At 41.6% G+C, this 27084-nt stretch overlaps 1 protein-coding gene across 2 annotated transcripts; it reads right to left on the bottom strand.

The window, feature by feature from the left end:
* Positions 1–7108: 7108 nt before the first annotated feature.
* Positions 7109–26725, bottom strand: DNAJC25 (DnaJ heat shock protein family (Hsp40) member C25). 2 transcript variants are annotated; one of them, XM_047768146.1, is made up of 4 exons: positions 26310–26722; positions 12886–13038; positions 10138–10608; positions 7109–9054 (listed from the first exon to the last, which is right to left on the bottom strand). In XM_047768146.1, the coding sequence occupies exons 1-4, from the start codon at positions 26640–26642 to the stop codon at positions 8932–8934; spliced, it is 1080 nt and encodes a 359-aa protein (XP_047624102.1). In that variant the 5' UTR covers positions 26643–26722; the 3' UTR covers positions 7109–8931. The 2 variants fall into 2 exon arrangements, with proteins under 2 accessions (XP_047624102.1, XP_047624103.1); XM_047768147.1 differs by lacking the exon at positions 12886–13038 and having other exon boundaries at positions 26310–26725.
* Between the last annotated feature and the right edge of the window lie 359 nt (positions 26726–27084).

The following is a 27084-nucleotide window of genomic DNA, read 5'->3' as shown; positions in this document are numbered from 1 at the left end:
GCCCCGGGGCGGGGAAGCCGCTGCGCCCGGCCCCGCCCCGCCCCGCCCCGCCGCCGGAGCCCCGCCCCGCTCCGCCCCGCCCCGCCGCAGCTCCCCGTGTTGACACAGACGCCGCAGCTAAGCGACACCTTGGGGTTCCGAGTTGCCTGACACCTAATTCTGCCTTCTAAACTCTGTCCCCTGTGGCGCGTCGGCCCCTACGCAGGGGCGCTCACCTCCTCCACATCGAAGCTTCTAGGGCTTTGGGAGGAGCAGGGGTGGGTGTAGAGTGTGGGAATGGAGAAAGCAAAGACGCGTGCCTGGTGAACCAGAACTGGGACTGTGTGTGGCTGGGGCAAGGGGTGAAGTGAGTGGGGGAAATAAGCCAGACGTGAAGGCTCCTAAGCCCTGCGAGAGTGTTATCTCAGGGGGGGTGAGGATTGCCACGGAACAGAAACAGGTGTATACATTAGCCTGTTATTGTTTGGCGGGAGTCCTACCACGCGTTAGGGTTAGGAAGGTAAGCAGGGTAAAACTCAGACCCTAACATCTTTGCGGAACGTAGAGAAGAAAATTAAATTCAGCCTTCTCACTCCCATCTGGCCCTTGAACTGTAACTATTGTTTCTGTTGTGCTGCATTTTCTTTTTTTATAGTGGACGTCCGTTTGTTTTACAAAACTGGAATCATTAGTATAAGTGTGTATTATTTGTGGATTTTTTCACTTAATGTGTTATGAATATTTCCTAATAATTCTTTTGCGCCGTTGTGTGTCAGTACCCACTTAAGTACTGCAAAAAGGTAACATACTACCTTGTGTAACTGGAAAGCCCAGAGACTTTCAAATTTAATTGCTCAAATAGCTGTAGCACTCTCATTCTCCATCTCTCCGCTCTGCTTTTTCTGAGTATTGACCTTGTTTTCTAGATGGTAAATAGACTCACTCCTCCTAGTGCCGTGAAGGAAGGTTCCATGCCTTCAGTGTTCAGGGTTCAAGAAACCCAGAGATAGTAGCGCTTTTCTAGTTGTTCCAGCAAAATCCCTCTGATGAATCTCACGGATCTTATTGAGTCACGTGTCCACCCCTGAACCAATCCCTATTTGAAGGCAAGGGTTTTGTAGTGTTGGAATGCTCAGACTAGCTGCGCCGAGCCCGGAGCGGGATGAGAGGTGGGGTGAGCCCCACCGCTAGTGGGTGCTGTGGTGTACCACCCAACTTCCCCATTTAGGACTAAGGTACTCCTTTCACCTGCTGGGAGTAGCAGGCCGCTGATACCTCTCAGCTGAGTCCCCTTGGGAACTGCCCTTAGCCAGAGAGCCACCCTTCCCGGTGTCAGCTGTCACCCAGTGACTGATGTGAGGCTGTAGAAAATCTGAACCCCACCCTCCTTGCCTCGAGTTGGCACAACATTGAAAGACGATCCTGGCTCCAGTGCTCCACTCAGCAGTCATCTAAGGCCTTTATGGCAGCCGCTTCAGAGTTCAGTTCCTCCCTCTGCCTAACTCCCAGTTCCTAGACTCCCCCACAGGCGTTCTGACACTTCCCAACAGACTTTCTGCGGGAAAAGCTCCATCTCAGCCTTTTTCTCCAGGGAACTCAAACGAAGACACCACCCACCCGAACCATATGGACTGCAAGGTGGAGACAATTTCCCAAAGGAAAACCAGGATTCTGATACTAAAAGGGGGCCAGGGGCAGTTAAAAAAAAAAAAAATGCTCTTCATCTATCAGTATGCTCTTCATCTGCATGGTGTTCCATTGTACAACTGGATCATAATTCATTTACCTACTGCTCTATTCCTTAATACCCTGACGGCCACCTGAAAAATACAGCCTTGTGCGTGTCTATTCTATTCCTTAGGATGCATTTCTAAAAGTGGAATTGGTGAATCAAAAAATATAAAGTTTTTAACACTTTTCCCTATTTTATCCTCCTCTTTCCCTGTCCTCCAGGTAGCAATCGCTATTCCCACCATAAGGCTGCCAATTTCTCTGCACCCTCATAATTCTGTATAGTGGTTCTTTATCTCTGCCAACCTAATAGATGAAAAATGGTGTCTCAAGTCTTTTAGCTGTCTTAACTGTTGAGGCTGAACATTTCTTCTACTCGTTTTGTGAGCTATGTGTTTAGTCTTTGGAGTGTTTAAAGAGCTTTTCTTATCTCATGACAAGAGCATATTGGCAAATTTTATTTTTACTTTGTATTTATTTTGCTTTTTAGGGCTGCACCGGCAGCATATGCAAGTTCTCAGGCTAGAGGTCAAATTGGAGCTACAGCTGCCGGCCTCCACCACAGCCACAGCAATGCGGGATCCAAGCTGTGTCTGTGACGTACACCACAGCTCACGGCAACTCTGGATCCTTAACCGACTGTGAGCAAGGCCAGGGATCGAACCCGAATCCTCATGGATACTAATCAGATTCATTTCTGCTGCATCACAGCGGAACTCCCAGATTGGCAAATTTTACTTTTTTTTTGTCTTTTTGTCATTTCTTGGGCTGCTCCCGCGGCATATGGAGATTCCCAGGCTAGGGGTCTAATCGGAGCTGTAGCCACCAGCCTACACCAGAGCCACAGCAACGTGTGATCCGAGCCGCGTCTGGGACCCACACCACAGCTCACGGCAACGCTCAGGGATCGTTAACCCACTGAGCAAGGCCAGGGATCGAACCCGCAACCTCATGGTTCCTAGTCGGATTCATTAACCACTGAGCCACGACGGGAACTCCCAGATTGGCAAATTTTAAATCCCTCTCTAGTGGCAAGGCCCCTCACCACAAACAACTTAAACATATGTTCTAGTCAAAAAGTGAAAGTACATGTTGGAAACATAACTGAATTGTTGAGGGAATAGAAAAGTTGTAGGTCAAAAAGATGTGGAAAAGAACTCAGGGAGTTCCCATCATGGCTTAGCAGTTAGCGAACCTAACTAGTATCCATGAGGATTCGGGTTCAATCCCTGGCCCTGCTCAGTGAGTTAAGGATCTGGTGTTGCCGTGAGCAGTGGTGTAAGTTGCAGATGTGGCTCAAATCCTGCATTGCTGTGGCTGTGGTGCAGGCTGGTGGCTTCCTAGCCTGGGAACCTCCATTTGCTGCAGGTGCAGCCCTAAAAAAAAATACAAAAAGACAAACAAAACAAAAAACTTAGAGCAAAGATAGACTGGAAGGATTAGCAAAGTTCATCTTAGATGATGAGACCTAGACCTTGGGAATATGTGTCCTGCAGGTGGCAGAGGAAGGGGAAAGCAGTCAACAGAGAACACACGGAATGAATTAGCTAACAAATAAAGAAGGATCTAGGGAGTAAAAGGCACAAAGCTGTTAAGACTACAAGTCGCAGAAAACCTCAAAAGAAACAGAGAAGTTTATGGCAAACAGTGGGATAGCCACATGGTAAAACATTTTAGGAATATTAATCTGGGATGAGGACTCACAATAAACTGTAGTTGCGGAGACAAGATGACTTCAGTAGTAGTTCTGTTTTGTGTTTTTGGTGGAGGCTGGAATGAGGCCCTAGAGGGGATTGTGAAGATGGGATGGAGAACAAATTCAAAAGACTAAATCAGTAGGACTTCATTGTGGGTGTGAAATGCAAAGGAAGGTGGGCACAGGCTTCTGAAGCAGAGAATGGGGGAGATCTGATGCCTACAACAGAAATTAGGAAACAGGATTAGGTTCAAGGGGAAGAGTGATATTAAAGATGGGTTTAGCTTAGGAGGACCGAGGTCTTCTACTGAACTGCATCATGCCTCTGGGATGCTGACAGTGTTTAGTGGCAAATGTTGATGTGGGAGGCATCTGCACAGCACCATGACAGCTGGAGAAATGAGATCATGTCTAATTAGAAAAGGCTGCTTTGGTAATACTTGTGTGTCAGCCATGAGGTAGCAGAAAAGGTCTGGGAATGTGTCCCATCCTCCTCCCTCATGCAATTCACATCTACCACCTCTACCTGCTTCTCTACCATCGTGCTATTTTGTCACCTTATTACTAACAGTGGGTTATTTTTCCAGAAAAGGGGCTTTCAATCTCTCTTCTTCATAAAAATGTTATGAGAAGGTATTTGTTACCTTCAGTCTTCCAAAAAAGGAAAATGCATTAACAACTATATTTAATATGACACAGTATAATAAACCATAAAAAAATCATTTCACTTTCCTTATGCCTATTGCATCATTTTTAGAACTTAGAATAATGAATCAGGAGTAAAAGATTCACTGACAGGTTTATAGATTCAGCTTCTCTGGAGAGATTTTTACAGGCTTCTTGAGACTTTGGGAGGCAGTGGAACTTCGGGATATTTTGATGTTCCAGGCATGCTTCTGTATCTCACTGAAAATGTCCCATAAATGTAGGCCTTTAGGAGTTCCCATTGTGGCATAGTGGGTTAGGAAACTGCAGAGGCACAGGTTCGATCCCTGACCTGGTGCAGTGGGTTAAAGGATCTGGCATCGCCACAGCTGCAGCAGAGATCACAGCTGCAGCTAGGACTCAACCCCTGGCCTGGGAACTTCCATATGCCACAGGTATGGCCATTTAAAAAAAAAAAAAAAAAAGTAGGCCTTGAACCAGTGAGTAGTAGATTATTCTCTTCTCTCTGAAAGTTCCTTCTTCTCAGAGCTGTCCTCTCAGCTGCTTCACCTTATACCCCAGGGGCAACAAGGGGCAGGCAGCAGCTTTTGAGACACACAATTCCAACCCTAAGGAGCATCAGTTTTTCACTCTAGTACACTACTCTGCACAAAGTAAGGGATTTGAATACCTGTTGTAATCATCACTAAACACTGTATTACCATGGACTTTAACAAATGAGAATCTTTCTGTTCCCTCTGAAAACAGGGAACTCCTTTATTAAGCACTTTATACATGCCAGACATTTTACTCCATCTTGTTTAAGTCTCATAATAATCCTGTGATGCATTTAGTATTCCTACTATGAAGTGAAAAAATGGGGTTCAGAGGTTAACCTCCCCAAAGTTAAGCTATTAGTCAGTTGCAGAGCTAGGAACTAAGCTGTGGTCTACCTGGCTGCAAAGCCAGATCCATACCACTGCACCCAGCTGACCCTTCTTGAAACTATAAAAGGAGACACAGTCAAATGGGAGAAGTTTCCTTATTCCCAAATGAAAGTGGGGAAGATTCTGTAAGAAATCCCATATGCCACTGACCTGAGACCATGTGATCCACTCCATACACAACTGTCAAGAATAGTCTGAATCCTTTAAGAAGCTGATTAAAGTTTACGACAAATTAGGAGTTCCCGTCATTTCCCGCAGCAGAAATGAATCCAATTAGTAACCATGAGGTCGAGGGTTGGATCTCTGGCTTGACTCAGTGGGTTAAGGATCCAGTGTTGCCCTGAGCTGTGGTGTAGCTCCCAGACGCGCTTGGATCTGGTGTGGCTGCAGCTGTGGTGTAGGCCGGTGGCTACAGCTCTGATTGGACCCCTAGCCTGGGAACCTCCACATGCTGCTGGTGCGGACCTAAAAACGCAAAAAAATAAATAAAGTTTACGACAAATTATGTAAACTTTTTACTTCAATACTCATTATATTTCTCAACCGCAGGCAGTCTAATTGACTTCAGACCCTAAACCTATATAAATTTGAGGGCTTATAGATTTTTAAGTCTTGATTATCTAAAAAGATCCCTCACTTCACAGATGAGGAAGTCAGAAAAAGGTTAAATTTGTTTAGCAAATTTTATTTAGTTATTAGGATCCATATTTTGCCTTACCCTATATTTAAATTCAAAGAATATCACATTTTGTAAGTTAATTATAATTCACCCATACGCAGCTATTTTGTATCAACATTTATCTGCCTCAAGTGCACAATTAAAACTCAGAGGCCATGTCTGATTTAAAGTCCTTAAGTACTCATACTAATATCTAATAAAAGCCATTTCTCTTTAACTTCCACAGAACTTTCAGTTTGGGGCCAGCACACTGGTTCATAACACTAGCTGAATGTTAGCTTAGCAGCTGGCTTCCACTCAAGTAAAGTTAAAAGTTTACTGCCCTTTAATTCAATTTAAAAAAAAAAAAAAACCTCAAAGAAAAGAAACTATAATTTTCTAAACATGAATTCAATAGTAAATAGTTGCTAATTCCGTAAACTATTTTTTTCATGTAGCATTTTGAGTTTCTGTACATCTCTTGTAGTGTTTAAAATTCTAGGCATGGCCCCTACTTGATAGAGGTGTTATAAAACTTCAACCTATGATCTGCAGAACTTGGGGAATTCGTAAAGAAATAAGACCAATGGAGTTCCCGTCCTGGCACAGTGGTTAATGAATCCGACTAGGAACCATGAGGTTGCGGGTTCGATCCCTGCACTTGCTCAGTGGGTTAACAATCTGGCGTTGCCATGAGCTGTGGTGTAGGTTGCAGACGCGGCTCGGATCCCGCGTTGCTGTGGCTCTGGCGTAGGCCAGGGGCTACAGCTCCGATTCGACCCCTAGCCTGGGAATCTCCATATGCCGCGGGAGCGGCCCAAGAAATAGCAAAAAGACAAAAAAAACCACAAAAAACAAATAAGACCAATGAAAGAAGGGTCAGTTTTGGAATCTGCTGTGAGGATATCTGACATGAAAGTAACCCTAAGGGTAATTTTAGCACAGACTTCAATTATATGAAGCGATAATAAATAGAAAGCAATGAGTAGCTATGCACTATAAACAAAAAGGAACTAGTGATAGTCCTAAAATGAAGCACAAGAAGACATTTTCCAACTATAGTAGGGTTCTAGGATCTCCTACCCCAATTCTTCTCTAGATGTTTCTAAAATGGAGCAGCTTTTGGTTTTGGGGGGTTTTTTTTTGGGGGGGTGACAGGTAAAGTATGGATACAGTAAAGATATCCAGACACTTGTGACACAACTAATCATCTTTCCTTTGCTCTTAAATTTTGAGCCACTTCCTTGAGGGAAGGGAAGAATGAGTCCTTCTGTTAAGGAGGTTCCATTCATCTTACCCATGCAATGACCGTGATTCCAAGAGTTCAGTCAAACTTTTACCAAGTGAGCAGGCTGCCAGGAACAATTCCAGAAACAGCGATTTCTATATAAAGGCAGAAAGAAATACAGCAACCTAGCATATATCCAAAATAATATCCAAAGATACACACACTGTTTTTATCAGCCAACCTTTATGAATGCTAATATATCCAGACCTTTGTATTTTTCCTGATCACTAGGTTTTTAAAAAACACAGTTAATTATAAATTTATTTGAAATTTTAACAGAGGGGCAAGTGCTTACATTTCTTTCTGGTCCTCATAACATAACGGTACATAATTCTGTTCTTAGGTGATAAATACTGTTGTGTTAAATGTATGATAACATACTGAGACAAGGATTGACAATTCTACAGACAACCATGGCACCTTTGAAAGACATTTATCTATGATTAAGAGTTGGGCACCTGAAGTTTGAAACATAGCTTCCTATAATTTCACACTGTTATTTCTCCACCCTCTCAAAGATGAATGGACACATAAAACACTTTCATCTAAAGTTTATAAAAATATAAATAGTATATATATCATTTCAGAATTTTAGAGCTGCAAAAGGGCCCTCAGGATAATCTGGTCAAACTCCTTCCCTGATTTTCTATTGAGGTAATTGAGGCCCTCCACTCACGGTCTAAATAACCCACCTCACGTCTTTTGCTACCTTAGCAAGGGCAGAACTCTTCCTCTCCTGCATGTGTCGGTGTCACATGTTTGGGCCGAGGTCTTGAAGAGACTAGTTTGAGTAGGAACACTCTCCACATCTATTATACTCTACTTTTACATTACATCTCTTACAATTATATAATACAAAAGCAATATGTTCATCTTATAGTGTCATACCAACAAACTTATGATATATTGCAACCATTTTATTAACACAATGGACTGGGACATATCGTTTAATAGGACGATGGATGTACCACCAGAAGGTGTGTCGATACTTTGCTGCAGTAGCATGCTCATTCAGACTGTGTGAATTACTTTCACTTCCACATTTCAAAACATTTATGTTTCATTGTTTGACAGAACAGCACATATCCATGCACCTCTCCTCTCTGGTTTAAATGCATGGAAATACATCTACATACCACACACAATGGGTTTTTCACCACTCAAGGACTTCATAATATATGGACTTTTCATTCCTCTTTTTCTGCTCTGTCATTTTTTTTTTTAATTGAAGGGGTTAAGAAAGCGATACTGTTGTACAAAAGACCTTTTGACAAGGTCCTTTCTGGAGAAATGTTGGGGAGCACAATTATAGTCCTATAATGACTGTAATCAATATCATCCTACAAGGACATAAAGGTAGATTCACTCTCCTGGAGAGTTTCTGATCTTATTAAGAATATTATAACTTGGGGGAGATATTATAAAGACAGTCTGGCAGAAGATACTCCTAGAGAAATATTTTGAACATATTTCAAATCCTATAACAACTGTCACAAAGATGACATGATAGCTGAATCATTTTGCTGAAGAAGTTTGTGTCTAAAAAAGATACTTTCAATAATGTAATTAAGTGCTGTTATAATTTTTTATGTTTTGTGAAAATATTAGAGGCCATGAAAGCAGAAAAATGTAGCACTGTAACAAAGAATAAGGAAACACTTGTGAGGCATAAACACTTAACACGTAAAAATTTTAAATGGCGTCGAATAAATTTTCATGTCAAATTTTAACTAAACATATAAAATTATAAAATGGCAACGAATAAATCTTCATGTCAAATCTTTTAACAAAATCCACATATCGATTATAAAAATTGATCATAAATGTCTTATGTATAAAGTGTTAAGGGAATTTCTACATTATTCTGTTTAATCAAATACTTGAGGAATTTTAGTTACTGCTGAGGAGCAGTCCACACATTTCTAAAATAATTCCGTTGTCAAAATAATATCACATAAGGTCTGGCAGAGTCGCATTCCAGCAATCTTCAGTCATCCACAAATGTTAGCCGTCCAGGCCCTTCATTCTTCATCCATCTCCTATATCTCTTCCATCTAGGGTCATTTGCCAATTTTTTCTTTAGTTCTTCTTTTTGTTCCTCTTTGTAGACCTATAAGTATAAAAGTTTCTAATGAATGGATTGGTTTCTCTTATGAATACCATGCACCTAAAAATACTAAGCAATGAAGCACTTTGACATTCATCCTCAAATAAAAAAGAACTTCTACAAGAACCACAAATTTTTTTCACTGCTTTCTATAACCTGGAAATACATTCTTTTCCTCCTTGAAATTACATATAAGCTGAGTTTAAAGGGTTTAAACATTTCCTCTCTACAACTCATGTCCAATATTAAAAAATCAACACTTTATTTTTTCCTTGGTTTGAGCCCAGGCTGACTTATCAACTTCATCACTTTATTTTTTTAACATAAATCCGTAAATTTAATGGATGACTTTTCAGTACTTGTTGATCCTGACCAAGGAACAAAATGACCTTATAAATTTGTCTCTAAACGGAACTTACAACTACTTTTATCTTCAAAGATAATTATTGGTTTTTCAAAATATTTTTAATTCAAATTCCCAAAGAAGGTTAAATAAACCACACAGTTTAAGAACAAAGAACACCTTTCATTTCTATAACCTTTAATAGGTGTCAGTTGAAGCTAAATGGCCAAGTTTTCATAACCAGTTTCACAGCCATATCCAATTTTAGAAAGAAATTTTTTACTTCCAAATTTAAAAAGAAATATAAAAAGAAATGTCTAAAAAGTTGAAAAAAAGAAAAAAAATTATCAGGATTTTTAAGAACCAGAGATTAAAAAAACATGACTCGAAGAAAATTTGGAGAAGACCAAAGTTTAGTTAGTACAAGTAACAGAAAGTTGGGATACTCCTGCAAACATACATATCATCCCACTGCAGTTTAACACAACAAACTAGACCATTCTTAAAATTTTTAGCCTTAGTAAAGTATTTGAAGTTCACCTTTTAAAAAGACAAATTACAGGGAAAAACCCACTGTTCCTCTATTAAATATAGCCATACTTTTTAATAAAAGTAGATCTTTGTGCATTATTTAACTCTTGGATTTCAGAAATTTGAGCACCCTTCTGTGATCCCTTGTCATATACCTGATTTTCACTTGGTAAGGAAGATAACAGTAAAATCACAGCAGAGTAATTACTCACCTCATAATTCTCCTTTATCCAAAGCTCCCGTTTAAGAAAAGTTTCTTTCTGATGGTCTTCTAGACTATCAAACTGAGACTGTGACATCTTCATAGATTTACGTATGATATATAGTCTTTCTTCTTCCCCATATTCTTTGCCTTTGATGTTAAATTTATAGATCCATCGGCAATACCAGACTATGTATGAGCACAGGTGAAAAGGAGCTAAGAGGATTTGAAACAGGAGAAGGTCACGTATCTGGGGTTTCTGACAGCCCCCCTTTATATCTATTTTACTTTTTATAATGTTCTTTATGATGTTTTCCTCCTCGTCACGAATTTCCTCTTTGGACTTTTTGTTTCTGCCCTTCTCTTTGGCTTTCCTGAGCAATCCCTGCTGCTTGGCAATCTCCATGGCTTGGATGCGGTACTTGGGCACCGTGGCCAGGTAGCTGATTGCCTTGTCATAGGTATTCCACCAGCTGAAAAACTAGAATATTTAACAAAGAAAAAAAGGTCACTTTTATTACCAAAATTCACCTTGGTGAACACTATCCCCTCCCCAAAAATCCATTCTGATTCAAAACAGGGAGCTCAACAATTTTATTCTGTAAGTTAAAGATATAATTGAATGGGAGTTCCCGTCGTGGCGCAGTGGTTAACGAATCCGACTAGGAACCATGAGGTTGAGGGTTCGATTCCTGCCCTTGCTCAATGGGTTGACGATCTGGTGTTGCTGTGAGCTGTGGTGTAGGTTGCAGACGCTGCTCGGATCCCGCGTTGCTGTGGCTCTGGCGTAGGCGGGTGGCTACAGCTTCGATTGGACTCCTAGCCTGGGAACCTCCATATGCCGCGGGAGCGGCCCAAGAAATGGCAAAAAGACAAAAAAAAAAAGAAAGAAAGAAAAAAAGATATAATTGAATGATGCCCACGTGGACATGGGATTTCCAGGATGGATTAAGTTGGATGAGCCCTGAGCTGAGCCAAAAAGCCCTGACTCAGTCAGGAGACACTCAGGATCAGAGGATGGAGGGAATCACACCACACCTGACAACTTCACATCTTTACAATTTGGCTCTTCCCTAGATCAGAATTAAGAAATCTCTTCTTCTTAGTCTTCTTCTTTTTTTTTTTTTTTTAAGATTGCAATCTACTTTCTGGAGGAAGAATTAAATGGCAGAACTAGCTGGTGAGGAATTTCTTTCACAAAAATCAGAGTATAGACTTGGGCAACTATATTTATCTCTTTCCTAAACCATCTACACAGAAATGCACATCATATTTTTAACTGAAAGATTCAAGTATGTTTGGATTCTATTTATTTGGACAGGAAAACATTAATTCACTTCAATATATTCAACCCTTTATTATCAGAAGGAGTTCTATTCCTTATATAGTACCTCCACACATTTCAGATGAATTTTACTGTATGAATATAGCAATAACACCATTAATATCCTGAAATATTATAGTAGCAATCTATTAGGCATAGAAAAAAAAGGGGGAGGAGGAACTGTAGGGCAACACTACAAAAGCCAATACATTTAAAAATATACAGCCTTGGTTTTCAATAGGAATTTGTCACATAAATTGAATTTCAATTCTGAGAATTAAACTGGAGAAATAATTTTCAAACTAGCAAATTGCTTCACTCTCATCATTTGACTTTTTTTTCTCTACAGAAAGATATGATAGGTGTGGTCAGTTTAGGAAGGACAGTAGGAAAAACTCATTTCAAAATGAACTTATGTTTTTGTGATACTTTAAAACACGCAGAAAGTTACCGTAGCATTTTTAATCTATTTCAGTGTTTTTTCAACCTGAGCAGGAGTGCCCTTAGCTGTCATGTGGAAATTTGTGAGACGTTTTTGTTTGTAACAATGATGCAAGCACTGCACTCCCGGCATTTGGTGGTCAGGTGCCAGGACTCATTAGGGCATATTAAGGAGTTCAGATTTTTCCCCAAATTTAATGGGAAATCATTGAAAAGTTCTACAAAAGCATAGTTGATCTTGGAGCAACAAATGGGCGCCCACCCTCTGCCAAATCTGAGTGTAACTTGAAGTCGGCCCTCCACACACACACACACACACACACACACACACACACACACACACACACACAGTTCCTCCACATGCTTGGATTCCATCAACCTCGGACCGTGTAGTACCATAGTATGGCACAGCATGTGGTGAAAACAAGCCGCCCGTAGGGGAACCCACGCAGTTCACACCCATGTTGTTGAAGGGTCACCTGTAATTGAGTTGACCTAGCTGACATTCACTCTGGCTCTTATATGGAAAATACTCTAGAGGGGGCAATGAGAAAAAGATGCAGGGTTTTTTTGTTACTTTTGGTAGTAACAGAATGACATTCATGACCTATTTCTTAGATTTTGCCGACCAAGATTCCAAAGCTATCAATTGGTTACATCAACGAATATTTTTCTAATGTTAAAAAAAAGTCATGGAGTTCCCGTCGTGGCGCAGTGGTTAACGAACCCGACTAGGAACCAGGAGGTTGCGGGTTCGGTCCCTGCCCTTGCTCAGTGGGTTAACGATCCGGCGTTGCCGTGAGCTGTGGTGTAGGTTGGACCCCTAGCCTGGGAACCTCCATATGCCGCGGGAGCGGCCCAAGAAATAGCAAAAAGACAAAAAAAAAAAAAGTCATCTTCACTGAAAGTAAAATTCTACTTAAAAGTGCCTCTAGTTCAGTTGTGAGGACACCCCTGCGCCACGGGGAGATCCACACATCCATCAGTACCCACCTGAAACACTGAGATAGCGCACACACTGACCAAAATCACAACCCTCACATCCACTTTAGGGGCTAAGCGCCTGCTGTAGTAGTGGTAGTAGTGGCTGTAGTACTCTTCGGGGTGATCCAGCATGTAATCATAATCTTTTCGCGTTTCTTCATCCTGTGAAATAACAAGATACCCAATTTCCTTGGACAAGTCATAAAATGGCCTGAGCTAAAAATCTGTTAAGTAAAATCTAGAATTTCATAATTCTGTAATCAATCTTAGTAAAATAATAAACTGTCAGAATAAAATCGTGTCCCATCATTCCTCAAAGGCACACATAAATTTGTTGCCAAAACTTTAATGTTATTAAGGTATAAAGCATAATAAAAAAATTTCCTCAAATTACTGAATATTATCAGTCCTCTTGGAAAAATAAAAACGCTTCAATAGCAATGAGCCATGCCTTTTTAGCTAGTGATATGGGGCTTATAAGGATGTCACCTTGTTCTTCTAACTTCAGCACATGCTAATACTGCGCTCAGTAACTGGTGACAGGAAAAAGAAAATCTTTCTCACTGTTGTAGATATTCACACTCATTTCCTAACCTTGTATAGAAAGTTTTCTTTTGGAAGCAACAATTAAGACAAAAAAGTAGACAAAACCAGTCTGTGTCCTCAAAACTGAATTATCCTCATCTCAAGGGAACACTGAGAACACCGATGCATGTTATGGTCAAAATCTACCTTGGTCACATGGGGCAAAATTTTTAGCCTGAGATTCAGCCTTCTTCAGTTGTAGAAGAGAGATATTAATAGCTGCCCTACTAATTTTACAGGGTTGTTCTGAATATCAAATGACATACACTATACAAAACATGTTAAAAATATACCGTACTTTACCATCATAACACACCATTACAGCCCAGTTCACAAATAAGGTAGTATGTAGCTGTTTCTTAGTCATGCAAACGTGCTGAAAAAATTATGGCATTCTGAAATGCTGCTCAGATGTTCACAAAACATTTTTTAAAACGGTCTCTAACTGTACTCAATTTCTACCAGGTAAAAATGCCAATCTTTTATTGAGCTACATAGGTTGAAAAGCTATTAAACTAGGTTATGATTTGCTTTTTTTTTTTTCAGTCCCACAGAGAACCTATTTTTCAGCTTGTCTTGTTTCCAAACAACATTAAAGACTAAAACAACAGCAAGTTCCTTACTCTCTATAATGAGTATGACAGAAACCATTAAGAAAAAAAAAAAAATCTTTTTTTTTAACCTAGAGGATTTCTTTCTAGGATAATTTCAGTATTCAACAGTCATAGAGTTTTGCAGATTATTAGCTAAACCTTTCAAAATTTAAACTGAGTGTTTACCACCACAGAGGCTCTGAAGTCTGTTCAGGGGCTCCTCCTGCATCTTCCAATAAGGAGTTTCTTAGATTTTTTTAATTTTTTTAATTTATTTTTAGGGCTGCACCTGCGGCATCTGGACCCAGGCTAGGGGTCAAATCAGAGCTGCAGCTGTCAGCCTACACCACAGCAACACCAGATCCGAGCCACATCTGCAACCTACACCATAGCTCACGGCTATGACGGATCCTTAACCCACTGAGCAAGGCCAGGGATTGGACCCATATCCTCAAGGACACCTTGTTGGGTTCTTAACCCTCTGAACCACAATAGGAACTCCTATAGTTTCTTAGACTTAAGAAGTTTCCTAATGATAGAATCTTCCCTATATCCTTTAAAATCATATATTTTCTGTTAAGAATTCTGAATTTGAATGAGCACATTCTCAGTGACAGTTCTTACATTCATTACATTTAAGATATTTTTTACCTCTGACGAATTCAAAACTAGATGTAGTATCTCGTATAATCAGATGTAAATATATTTAAAGTCTATTCCATGGCACTATATGGAGGGCCAAAATGAGAATCATTTGTTATATAAGGAAAGCTGAGCTCAGGCTACAGTATTTTCAAATTCAGCCCTTGTATGTTCTCTTCCATCAAAAAAAGATTTTCTTGTGGCAGCTGCCCCATGCCTCAACTGCCAGTCTATTATTCCTTCTACAAGCTAGCATCATCTTCTGGAGCTTCCAACCTAGAGAGGGTAAAATGTTGTAGCTCTGTGTCCCTTGATGTATCTCATTTGGAGTACTTCAAGACATCCTTTGAGAATTTTTCCATTCTCCCTCCTTTTTTTTTTTTTTTTTTTGCTTTTTGGGCTAACTGCATACATATGCTCTGCTCTGGGCCTGAAATATTTGCCTTTTAAACTCAGTCCCCCAATTGTGGCCAGTGCTTTTTGGTTTTTTGTTTGTTTGTTTTTGTCTTTCTGCCTTTTCTAGGGCTGCTCCCTGACATACGGAGGTTCCCAGGCTAGGGGTCGAATCAGAACTGTAGCCACCAGCCTACACCACAGCCACAGCAATGCGGGATCCAAGCCATGTCTGCAACCTACATCACAGCTCATGGCAACGCCAGATCCTTAACCCACCGAGCGAGGCCAGGGATCAAACCTGCAACCTTATGGTTCCTGGTCGGATTCGTTAACCACTGAGCCACGACAGAAACTCCGTGGCCGATGCTTTTTGAAATGTATTTCTTCAAATACGATTCTTCTCTTTGCTCCAACCATATTACATGTTAACTTTGAAACCGACCGCCCCCCTGAGATGAGGGTCCCACAGACCTCACTATCTCTGCAGAGCCCTTTGCCCAGTCTGTCTGTCCTCCCTGGCTGAAGTATACAGCATGATTTTTGAATAGTGGCCATTCTCTCTTCTTTGTTTCTTTAGTGAAGGTCACAGTCCATAGAATGCAGGTCTCCCTCTTGAGGCATTTCACCCAGATCTTCCCCCAGGATCACCATGTTCTCAATGATCCCCAGATGTGTGACTCCATCAAGTCCAGAGCTCCTCTAACAGGCTGGTCAACTAATGCCCCAGCACGCACGGTTCCAAAATGCACACCTTATGTCTGGTCTCTTGACTGCAGCTAGAGCCTATGGGGTCTATTCAGGGTCCTCTACAATGAGTCTTCACACTACTTTGACTTCTCTTAGAATGGTTTTCTTTCCCTTGGGGCCACCATCATTTCAGGGCCCTGTTTTGGTCATGATGAGAGACAATGAAGCTTGGCCACCCCCTCTTTACAGCATTTATTCAGTGGGAATCTGCCTTCATTAATAGGTTTACAGCTTTCTCTCCAGAATAAAGAAAACAGATTTTAGGCTGAGGCATGCATGAGATACTTTACAAGGTGTCCGAGGTTGGCATGAATTGAACAGTTAGGAATTCTCAACAGCCTAGTCAAATCCCTACTTTAGTAACCCACTAAGTTTAGAATCAACCTAATGAGAATAAAGGATACTAGGAATATTAGCAGAAGAGCAAAGACAGAGACTGGGACCCAATGAGAGAGCTATCAGTACATTCTTATTTTAATACCACGTATTTATGTTTTTCCTACTCAAATTGGGACTAAAGTAGCCTTTTTTTGTTTTTTATATCTAAAGCTTCTCAGTGGCTAATAAGTTCAATTTTCCTTGGCATGTAACAAGGCCTCCATAACTGGGCCAAATTTATCTAGTTAGCAACATTGCATCACTCTCCCTTCTTTTGCCCAGAGCAAACCTTCAGACAGCAATTTCTGGACTGTGCTGTGTTCTTCAATACAGCATGCTCTTTTACATCTATGTCTGAACAGAGAATTCACTTTAATTCAAATGCCCATCCCTTTCTTCCAACTGTATGAGTTCCTACTAATCCTTTAGAACGGAAACTTTATAGTAGACAGAGTTAGATCACTCTTATTACACTTATTCCCTATTTATTATAGCACTTATCACATTGTAATCACCAATTTTTTCTTTTCCTTGAATGAGGATTTCTAGAAGGAAAGGTAAAGTGACTCATTAATCTCTGTATATCCAAGGCCTAGCTCAGTGCCTGGCATTCCATAATTGTCATTTCAAAACTGAGTGAGATTTTGGAGTTCCCATTGTGGCTCAGTGGGTTAAGAACCCGACATAGTGTCCATGAGGATGCAGGTTTGATCCCTGGCCTCGCTCAGTGGATTAAGGATTCGGTGTTGTGACAGCTGTGGCATGGGTTGCAGATGTAGCTCGGATCTGGTGTTGCTGTTGCTGTGACGGAGGCCTGCAGCTGCAGCTCTGATCTGACCCCTAGCCTGGGAACTTCCATGTGCCGCAAGTGTGGCCATTAAAACAAAAACAAAAACGGAGTGACATTTTATAAAGGCTCTCCCTCACTATAAACACTTCTCCAGCCACAAGGATCTCCGCCTCACCAGAAAAGTGGGAGGGGTGGTTGTGTCACAAAAGCTTCGGCTTGGCAGAAATGACTGCTTGACTTTGCAGCTTATGAAGATATGCTAGCGTGGCTAAAATAGCTTAAACCTTAAAACAGTGTAATATCTTACCTTTCAATAAGGTAGTACTTTTTCTTTCAGCAAATTTGTGGCTCTTAAGGTCCCAGGGTCAGGAGATTCCAACTTCTTTCCAAAACCAAAACCTTTATACTTGTTTCTTCCTCCTCTCTGTCCTGAGCCTTGACAAGCAGGGCAATAAGCTCCTTGTTTCTAATCTCTACAGGAAAAAATGCTGCTTCTGCTGGTGTCCACTCCACTCCCAATCCTCTTGGGCATATGCAGGAGGACTGGAACATACCACCAATATCTAGATCAAAAGTGAACAAGAGGAAACCCACAAGCAAAGAAAGCACTGGATCCTTCCTTCTCTTACGAAAATGATCACCACCCCCTCCCCAGAGACAAAAAAATACTATGTCCTTGCCCTTGAAAGAAATAATGAATTGATTCTAATAAACATAAAGTGCAATAATTTGATATTGCAGCCACTTTCACATTAAAAATTTTTTGTTACACAAATAGAAACCATTTAGGATGGTAAAGGCCAAGAATCAGTAATATATGAAAATGTAGTAATAGTTTCTTCATTCTTAAATATATATTATATATATAAATCCTATTTTTAAGAGCAATACACACACACAAATGATTTAAAAAAAAAAAAAATTTGCCCCCTTAATTTTTTTCCAGCCCAATACATCCCACTAGAGGAAGAAAGTTAACTGCTCTGAGTTTTCATTTCTCTTCCTCTCCCCTGCCCACCAGTCACTCGTGCAACTGTCTTCTCCCATGTCCTCTCACCTCAGGCTGCATGTGGCCACAATTTCCATGATGTGTACTATCACCTACATCCTGTATACCAGTGACATTCAGATCTGTTTTTCCTGCATCCTCCTGCTTTCAGATTTCTCCGGAACATTTCCTAAATGTAACATACATATCTCAAATTCAGCATGCTCAAAACCCAAATCTGTTCCTGTGTGTTACCTACCAGAAACCTGGGCTTTTAAAAACCTTGGTTATTTTCAGTTCAGTCATAGTTATGCAGGGCATTAAGCCATGAGCTAAACACAAAGGAAGATAAAGAAACAAATAAGGTCCTGCCTCAAGAACTCTCTCCCATCTAGAAAAAGAATCTAGCAAGCAAGAAAAGCACAATACTAAAAAAAAAAAAAAAAAAAGAGTTCCCGTCGTGGCGCAGTGGTTAACGAATCTGACTAGGAACCATGAGGTTGTAGGTTCGGTCCCTGCCCTTGCTCAGTGGGTTAACGATCCAGTGTTGCCGTGAGCTGTGGTGTAGGTTGCAGACGCGGCTCGGATCCCGTGTTGCCGTGGCTCTGGCGTAGGCTGGCAGCTACAGCTCCTATTCCACCCCTAGCCTGGGAACCTCCATATGCCGCGGGAGCAGCCCAAGAAATAGCAAAAAGACAAAAAAAAAAAGAAAGAAAGAAAAGAAAAGCACAATACTAACTCTGCCTAAGATCACTCAAAATGGGGCTCCCAGAAGACATGAAGTGAGTGCTGGGTCTTGAAAGGCAAGAAAGACGTAAAATTTGTTGCAGCAAGGCGAACAGCAAGTGTTAACATAGAGAAGTGTCAGTGAATATAATGGATTCAGTGAAGCTGAAGCACTCAGGACGTTTAGGAAGAAAGGAGTAGTAAGCGTGAGCAGCAGGAAGATAGGTTTGGATAAGAACCGAGGGAGATCTTGTGTGCCATGCTAACTTGTTAGGGTGTTGCTGTCTGTGCTGTTCAAAAATACAATGTTTTGAAGTATGAGAATAATAGCGTTGAGTATACACATATTTTTTGGAAGATGGCAGATAATACTGTAAAGAATGGAATGAGGGAGAAAGATTTTGAGAGACTAAGATGTAGAATAAATAGGACTTATTAAAGCCTACAAGAATCAGTCAGATTGAGCATGGTGGTGACATTTCTAGTTGTTTTTGGTTTGTTGTTGTTGTTGTTGTTGTTATTGTTGTTGTTGTTGTTGCTATTTCTTGGGCTGCTCCCGCGGCATATGGAGGTTCCCAGGCTAGGGGTTGAATCGGAGCTGTAGCCACCGGCCTACACCAGAGCCACAGCAACGCGGGATCCGAGCCGCGTCTGCAACCTACACCACAGCTCACGGCAACGCCGGATCGTTAACCCACTGAGCAAGGGCAGGGACCGAACCCGCAACCTCATGGTTCCTAGTCGGATTCGTTAACCACTGCGCCACGACGGGAACTCCTCTAGTTGTTATTCTACGAATAAAGTAAGAGGACAGGAAGTCTGGAGAAGATGCAGGGGAAACTGTGAAAGGTTTTGAAATGGAGAGGGAAAAAAATGATTGGATATCTTTTCAATGGCTGTAGCCTCCAGGGATGATCTCTTCCTACAGGAGGGTGCATCTTAACTTGTCTTTGAAAAGTCTGTTTTAACTTTGTTAAGAAGTAACTTGTGGAAAACTCAAGGTAATGCAAATAATTCTTGTTCACAGAAAGACAAATTATGTCCAGTGGAATTAAAGCAATTTGATAAGCCTTGTCATACTGACCCGTGTGACAGGTGTTTCAGCACTCCTTCTCTTGACTGTAAAGTGTGTGGCACTTTTTCCTCTTTTGAACCAGTTTTAATATCTTACTGGTTTTCTCATTGATTAATGAAATAAAAAAATATGTTCCTTTTGTATTTGTATGAGAGTCATAATTATATCCTCTTTTAAAATGTATGCTTTAACAAAGGTAACAAGATTGCTTTCATGTTTAATTTTGGGTACCTGTGCTACAAATGAGAGACAACTGAAAACTATGAACCCAGGGAATGCACAGATTTCAGGGTTTTCAAGGATATAGTTGAGTTTCATCAGGAAGGATTTAGTAAATAAAAGAGTACCCAAAGAACAGGACTCTAAGGAAAAGCAGAGGAAAAGAAGATGATACAGACTGAGAGAAATGGCTAGAAAGCTTGGAGAACGGGGAGAGAATTACATCAAGGGAGTCAAGGAAGAACAGCCTCAAGAACTAACTACGTGGTCAACATCAAATGCCACAAATAGTTCCAAAAGGAAGAGTACCCCTCCCATGTGATGCTTAGAGCATCACTGTTCAGCTTAGGAAGGACAGCTCCACCACGTGTGCTGATGAACATGCCAGCCTATGACAGTTTAAATGTTTAAATGAAGGGGGATGAAGAAGGAAGGACAGCCAGCAGTGAAGAAAAAAGAAAAATGTGATCGTAGCTTTAAAAGAAGCAAAATAAAGAAAGAGAAATGAATCAACTAAGAGATTCTCAAGTTACCAAAGAGGAATGATGAGATTGCAGGAGACAGAAGTGGAAATAAAATGAAAATGATTCAGTCAAGAATACCTTCCTACTGAAATTCCTATTGTGGCCCAGCAGAAACAAATCCGAATAGTAACCATGAAGTTGTGGGTTCGATCCCTGGCCTTGCTCAGTGGGTTAAGGATCTGGCATTGCCATGAGCTGTGGTATAGGTCACAGACGCGGTTCAGATCCTGCGTTGCTGTGGCTGTGGCTGTGGTGTAGGCTGGCAGCTATAGCTACGATTTGACCCCTGGCCTGGGAAACTCTATATGCCTCTGGAGCAGCCCTAAAAAGGAAGGGGAAAAAAACAAAACAAAAACAAAACCTTCCTGTCTTCCCCAGCCCACACTCAATATTGTTACTAGAACTCACTTTAGGAAACGAACACAACTTTAAAACTTCTGGTAACTATCAACACAGAGCTCACATTCCTGAACACAGTTAAAAAGGTCAATCCTAAACTATGTTCCCGTCTCCTGAAACATTCTCCCTACCATACACCTGACAGGCTTCCAACCTAGAAATGCTAGATTCCCTACAGTTTACGAAAAATGCAGTAAAGATTTTTGTGCTGTGAATATCTCAAAGATATTCTGCTTTTCCATGATACATCTGCACAAGCAAACTTAAATCTCAAGTGCTCAGTTTCTGGCTAGAATTCCATCAACTCAGTGATTGCTGCATTTCTCAGAGCTCTGATGGATTGTTGATGACATCATGTGTTAGGTAGTCACAGCACTAGAAGTAAACACATCTGGTAGATAATCAACCTTGGCCACAAGTAGAGAATAACAGGTGAAATTAAGGAATGAGTAAAAACTAAACACTTAAGGGTTCAAATATCAAATGCTGCACACAAGGTACCATGTGAGAACTATGGGACCCTTCTTCTGGACCCATGGGAGAACTATTAAACATGTCATCTTTCCCACTAAACCCAGCCAGGGCCCCCCAAATTTACTAGTGTCCCATGGAGTGGTAACCAATCAGAGCAGACATGTGAAATGAAAACTCTGCTATTAAGTTTACTTAATTTGGCTGTTTATCAGCATCACAACTATAATAGAAATTTACATCATTTTTATTATTTTTATGAATACCCAGTTATCATAAATGACTGGTTAAAATTTGGATCAGTGCTGGGAAAGAAAAATAGGAACACCACTAAGTACAGGTAATTTCCCCACCCACCCACCCCCGCCCAAAAAACAAAGAATCTTTGAGAAAAAAATAATAGAAGTGATCCTACACCTCATTCCTGGAACAAGCCTTGCATACTCATCACTCCATGTTTTTGGTGATCTAGCTTTTTCTCTACTGGAACGTCCTTCACAGTCAACCTTCTTAGATCCAGATCAAAGAGTACATTCTTCTCCAATCCCCTGAGAAGAAATAATTGCGATCTCTCAGTGCTGCAATATAACCTAGATGTTTTTATTATATAACTTAAATAAATAATACCCAAACAATAAGTATCTGTCTCCCTGTTATATTAAAAGCTTAAAGGCAGGAACTGTGCCTTTTTCAATGTTATGGTCTCCTTGCTCAGCACTTTTGTCAGGACCAGTTAGAGAAAGGGTTGATTAAGAGAATATACAAAGGGAGAACAATAAACAGTACCATAGCAGGGAGTTACGAATCCTCTTTTTGCCAGTTTTTTCCCTGAGTGCTAAAGCCCTGCCACATCAACCAGACTAATAAAAAGAAACGGAAGTGTCCCTGTGACTTCCCTGCCAAGACATGTCTGGAGTAGCACATCTCTACACACCCCTTCAAGTTATCAGATGACCTGCACGCCAGGAATACCTCCAAGACCTCTTCCATGCTCTTCTCTTGTAATCGTATGAAATGCCATCTATTATTTTTCCATTTTCTACCAATCATAGTTTTTCTAAGTGCATCCTTTCTGTGTGTTCCCTCATCTGCTAATTTCTGTACTATCCCTTTCATTTTATCTAATTCATCCAATTTTTATCTGTATTAAAAAATGATTAATGTTCTCCCTTAAAAGCCACCAGAATATAATTTCTCCTTAAATAGAAGTACAGTTTTTCTCTCATGCAGGAAGTTTTCATTCATACCCATCCAATCTACTTCATCTGTAGCACTCTTTGAAAGTGCAATTCATTTGGGGTAAAGTGCCAAAGCGGGTTTCCTGTAACAATTTCAAAACACCAGAAATCCACTTTTGATTTCCATCCTACCTGAATCTATCTCCAGATAGGAGTTTTTATGTAATAAGCATTCATTATTTATGTACCAGACACTGCGCTAGGAGCCATGGATATACATATACAAATGATCATGGTTTAGTGGAGAGGGGGAAAGGGCGACTCAGTATTTACAGTGCAGTGTGATAAGTGCTATATCCACATAAAAAGATCCAGTGTTGACAGAGCAAGTGAGATTCTGTTTACTTAACTTCCAAAGTCCATGAGTGTCCCTGAATCCCCAGTAGTCAAATACACTAAATACAGTTTCACTGTCTTAACTCATACTATGAAACAAATATAAAGCAGTATGTGAAATCATAATGGTTTCAAGTCCTGCTGGGATCTGGAATTTAAGTTATATAAGGACATGACTTGGTAAAAGCACCTGACCAGGGCCTTTGCCTTCTGTTATTACCCATCCTTCTTCTTGTTTTTTTCAATTTCTCTATTCACGGGTAGAAATGTTATTGCTATAAAAACAATGACCAGGTAGGATATTTCCTTGTCTGACCAACTGCATTTAGTCATATTAGTATCCTTACATTTGAACCACCATCTAAAAAAAAAAAAACTCTCAAAGAGGCATTTAATTAACCAAGTCAACTTCAGAATTATAAATCCACTATATCATACACAAATATAATTCTCCTTTTAGTGACTCAGAGATGCTTGGTTGTTAGAAGTTTTGATGGAATACCACTGTAAGGTTGTAATAAGGATATCATATAGCTTCTTATATATGTTAACAATATTAAGAGACTTGAACAGACCAAGAATAAGAGAAATTAAGAAGGTTATCAAAAAAGTGGGGGGGGAGCTCCTGGTGCCAACTTATTTACAACTAAATTATTTCAGATTTCAAAAAAGAAACAATTTGTTGAATAAGCTGTTTCAGAGATGGATTCACAGAGCAAATACAAAGTCAACTCTTCCCTCCACATGCCAGCAATAACTGAACATGGCTGTGAAGAAGGATATAATACAGTCTTCCCAAGCCCCTCCCTCTTCAGCTCTCACAGGGCTTACTGCTATTCTTTATGGAGAACTATAGAGCAAGCATATAACAAAAAAAGCAAACAGAAATGGAATGTGGTCCCAGGCCGGCAGTTGCTGCAGCCATGAGGCAGCATATGTGGACTTCCAGATAAGCTTCTGTGTCTTGTCTTTACTCCAGAGCCACCGAACTCATCAGCTTCTCCCACTATTCTATCTGACCTTGTCTAGACAAGGCCATTTGGACCTCTTATCCCTCACAGGGGCTTTCCAGCCTGTAGATATAATCTAAGCAAAACAATGGTTACATCCCTGCTGCCTCAAGGGGATGACCCAAATTTATCAGATCTCTGCCTTACCCAGAAACGATGTCTTCTGGCAACTTTCTCACAATTTTCCATTACGACAGAAATAAAATCAGACAACCCTGTTTGTTTTTAATCACTTCTTCCACACACAGCAACTCAAAGCCCTTTTCCTTATTCCAGGAGAGGGCCTCTGCAATATAAGCCTTTTTAAGAAGTTTCTGGAGGTGTTCCACTTGGAAGTGGGGTCCCTATCTATCTCTGTGAATTTAAAGTGGGAGTTTTCATCGAGCTCAACTAGGTTGGTTTTCAAGAGTCCAAACTATCACCAGACATCCCTTTTCTCTCACAGATAATTTCCGTTCTCTTGCAGTCATAATGACTGGGGTCGGGGAAGCTATAAAACACTCTCTCATGCCTTCCTCCATCAGTGCAACTCCAATTCTAATTTCCTGTTTGGAGGCATTTGCAGCTACCACAAACCTGTCCCAGTCAAGAGTAAAAGTGTTACTTTCTCCAGACATACAAGTTTTCAACTCCCTCAAAGTTCCTTGTCCTTGAGTGGAAAGATTTTTTTATTGAGCTTTTTATTAGCTGACAAATCAACACTAAGCTTGTAGAAATCTTTAGAGGCAACCATTACAGATCCACTGATCGACCTCTGAATTTGTCTAAGAAAATGGCAAGAATATTCCAAGTTTCCTCCTGGCAAGATTTGCAGTGCTATCTCTATTTCTTAGCATTTATCTTCAAAGTCCTGTCTGTCATGCTCACCATTTTCATGCCAAACCTACCCATCTCCAGCCTCGGCAAGAAGGCAGCAGTAGTCAGCGTTCCTGCTGCCTCTCTTCTGAAAGTTCTCCACGTGCCCAGTGCTCCCTCCGGGGCTTTAGAGGACCAGAGGGAGGCCTTCCGGCTGCTTGTCTGAACTACTATCTTTCCTCACTGCAGAAAAATAGAGACTGGAGCCTTGGATGCTGGGCTGCCCTGATAAAGAGAGTCTTTCCCATTTTTCTGAAGTCTTTCCCATTTTTCTGAAGTCTTTCCTGAAGTCTTTCCTAAACAACAGACGACTAAGCTCTCTGGCCTCAGCACCTTCCCAGCCTCCCACGCATTGCTCAGTTAATCACCAATAAAAATTAAAATCTCACCAATGCTGGTGAGAACTTAGTAAGTTTTATGACTCCATATTATCCAAACTGTTCTGGAAAGCAAGAAGGAAGAGCCATTAACTAACTCCCTGACTCAGTATTTTCAGGTCTGGAAATCTAACCTAGAAAAATAATCCATGGTTAAATTATAGTATACCCACTCAAAGCAGTCATTAAAAGGAGACAATACAGCAAGAAGGAAAACTCTACCTCAAAAAGGGAAATTGAAAGGTTGGAAAAAAAATACCCTATGATTGCAACTGCTGTTGCATTGCCATGATGGAGTCCTTGAAGCAGTAACACTTCCACCAAATATGATTTATACTCTGACTTCTTATGGTTTCATCTTCGCAGTAGTAGGAGAAAACAGGATCTGGCTAAATCTCCCTATCCCCATAGACTCAATAAAACATTTGTCAAATGACTACACAGATATTCAAACTGTTTCCCCCTAGGAATTCTCAGAGTCTTAAAACACAAGTCATTAAGCACCTACTGGCAGGCCCTATACAGGGGGGGGGGGTCTCATTTATTATTTAATTCTCACAACAAGCCCACAAGCAGGTATCATAGCCTTAATTGTGCATATGAAGAAACAGGTACTCTGACATACGAAGTCACTACCCAAAGTCATACAGGGGTGTCAGAGCCAAGAGTCAAGCATCCAAACATGCGATGTTCTTCTTAGTATTTTTTGTAACCTTAGACCCAAGCGAAATGTCACAATTAATACCATCTCGAAAAACCCAGTTTCTGTTATGTCCAATTGGCGTGATCGCATTGTCCCTGGAGACCTTTCCTGTGATCTATCACAGATCCTGGTACAACAATCACCCTGCTTTCCGGGTGTGAGCTGCACGTTACTAAAATGCTTTCACTAAATCCTAAGAGTCCAAAGCTTTGCATAACAAAAGACTGTCACAAAAAGGAGAGGGCTGGATGTCCCCCCAAGACCAACAAGGCTCCCATCTTTGTTAATGGGCCGAATGGGCTGTCACGCAGCATCCTATCGGTGGTGAGGTGGCCGCGCCCCGCGCCCGAGTCACAGGAAACCTCGCTCTCGCAACCTCACCTTGAGAGTCTCGTAGGCGGTGGCCACCAGCAAGAAGGCCTCCTCCGGGCTCTGGGGCATCCATCCGGGGCCCTCGTCGCCTGGCTCCGGCCGGTAGCGGTCCGGGTGGTAGCGCCGGGCCAGCTGGCGGTAGGCCCGCGCGATCTCCGCCTTGCCCGCCGTGCGGCTGACGCCCAGGACCTCGTAGCAGTCCCGCGTGCCGCAGTAGAGCCCCTCCACCAGGGCCCCCGCGGGCCGCGCCAGCAGCAGCGCCAGCAGCATGGGCGGCAGCAGCACCAACCAGCGCCGGCCGGCAGCCCGGACTCCCCGGCGCAGAGCTAGCGGCCCCGCCATCCCGGCTCGGCCGTGGCTGCAGTGCCCCAGCCGCACTCCCACACTCGGCGGCGCGCCCAGCTCTGCCTACGGGCCCAGCTCCACGTCAGCAGGCGGAGCTTACGCGCAGGCGCACGGGGCGCGGCTGCCGCAACCACTTCCTTTACGACGGTGGCCAGGGGAGCCGGACGCTTCAGGTCCCCGCCAGCTTCCGGTGTCTTTGACCGCGCTCCTAGTCCCAGTGGCCTGAGGATTTGTTCTCAGTTGGAGAGACCGTAAGGATGTCAGTGTCTGACGTGCACTTAACCAGTGTGTGCGGAGCGCTTTACTGTCCACAGTGCCCTTCCCACCAGTCTTTTAGGCATCCTGACTTCACCTGCTGAAATTGGTCGGCCGGCTCTCTTGCCATCTGGATGTCAAGATGTGTGCCCAAGGACTCCTCACTAACCCCACTCTGCCTTTT

Source organism: Phacochoerus africanus, chromosome 2 (assembly GCF_016906955.1).
Source record: "Phacochoerus africanus isolate WHEZ1 chromosome 2, ROS_Pafr_v1, whole genome shotgun sequence".
NCBI lineage: Eukaryota > Metazoa > Chordata > Mammalia > Artiodactyla > Suidae > Phacochoerus > Phacochoerus africanus.
This window is presented reverse-complemented; position numbering and strand designations above follow the sequence as displayed.

Excerpts from the sequence above, each read along its gene's own strand:
- DNAJC25 (XM_047768146.1), bottom strand. The coding sequence starts at position 26,642 with ATGGCGGGGCCGCTAGCTCTGCGCCGGGGAGTCCGGGCTGCCGGCCGG. Across the intron at positions 13,039-26,309 it reads CCGCCTACGAGACTCTCAAG|GATGAAGAAACGCGAAAAGA; the intron begins GTGAGGTTGCGA and ends GTTATTTCACAG. Across the intron at positions 9,055-10,137 it reads GGATAAAGGAGAATTATGAG|GTCTACAAAGAGGAACAAAA; the intron begins GTGAGTAATTAC and ends TTATACTTATAG.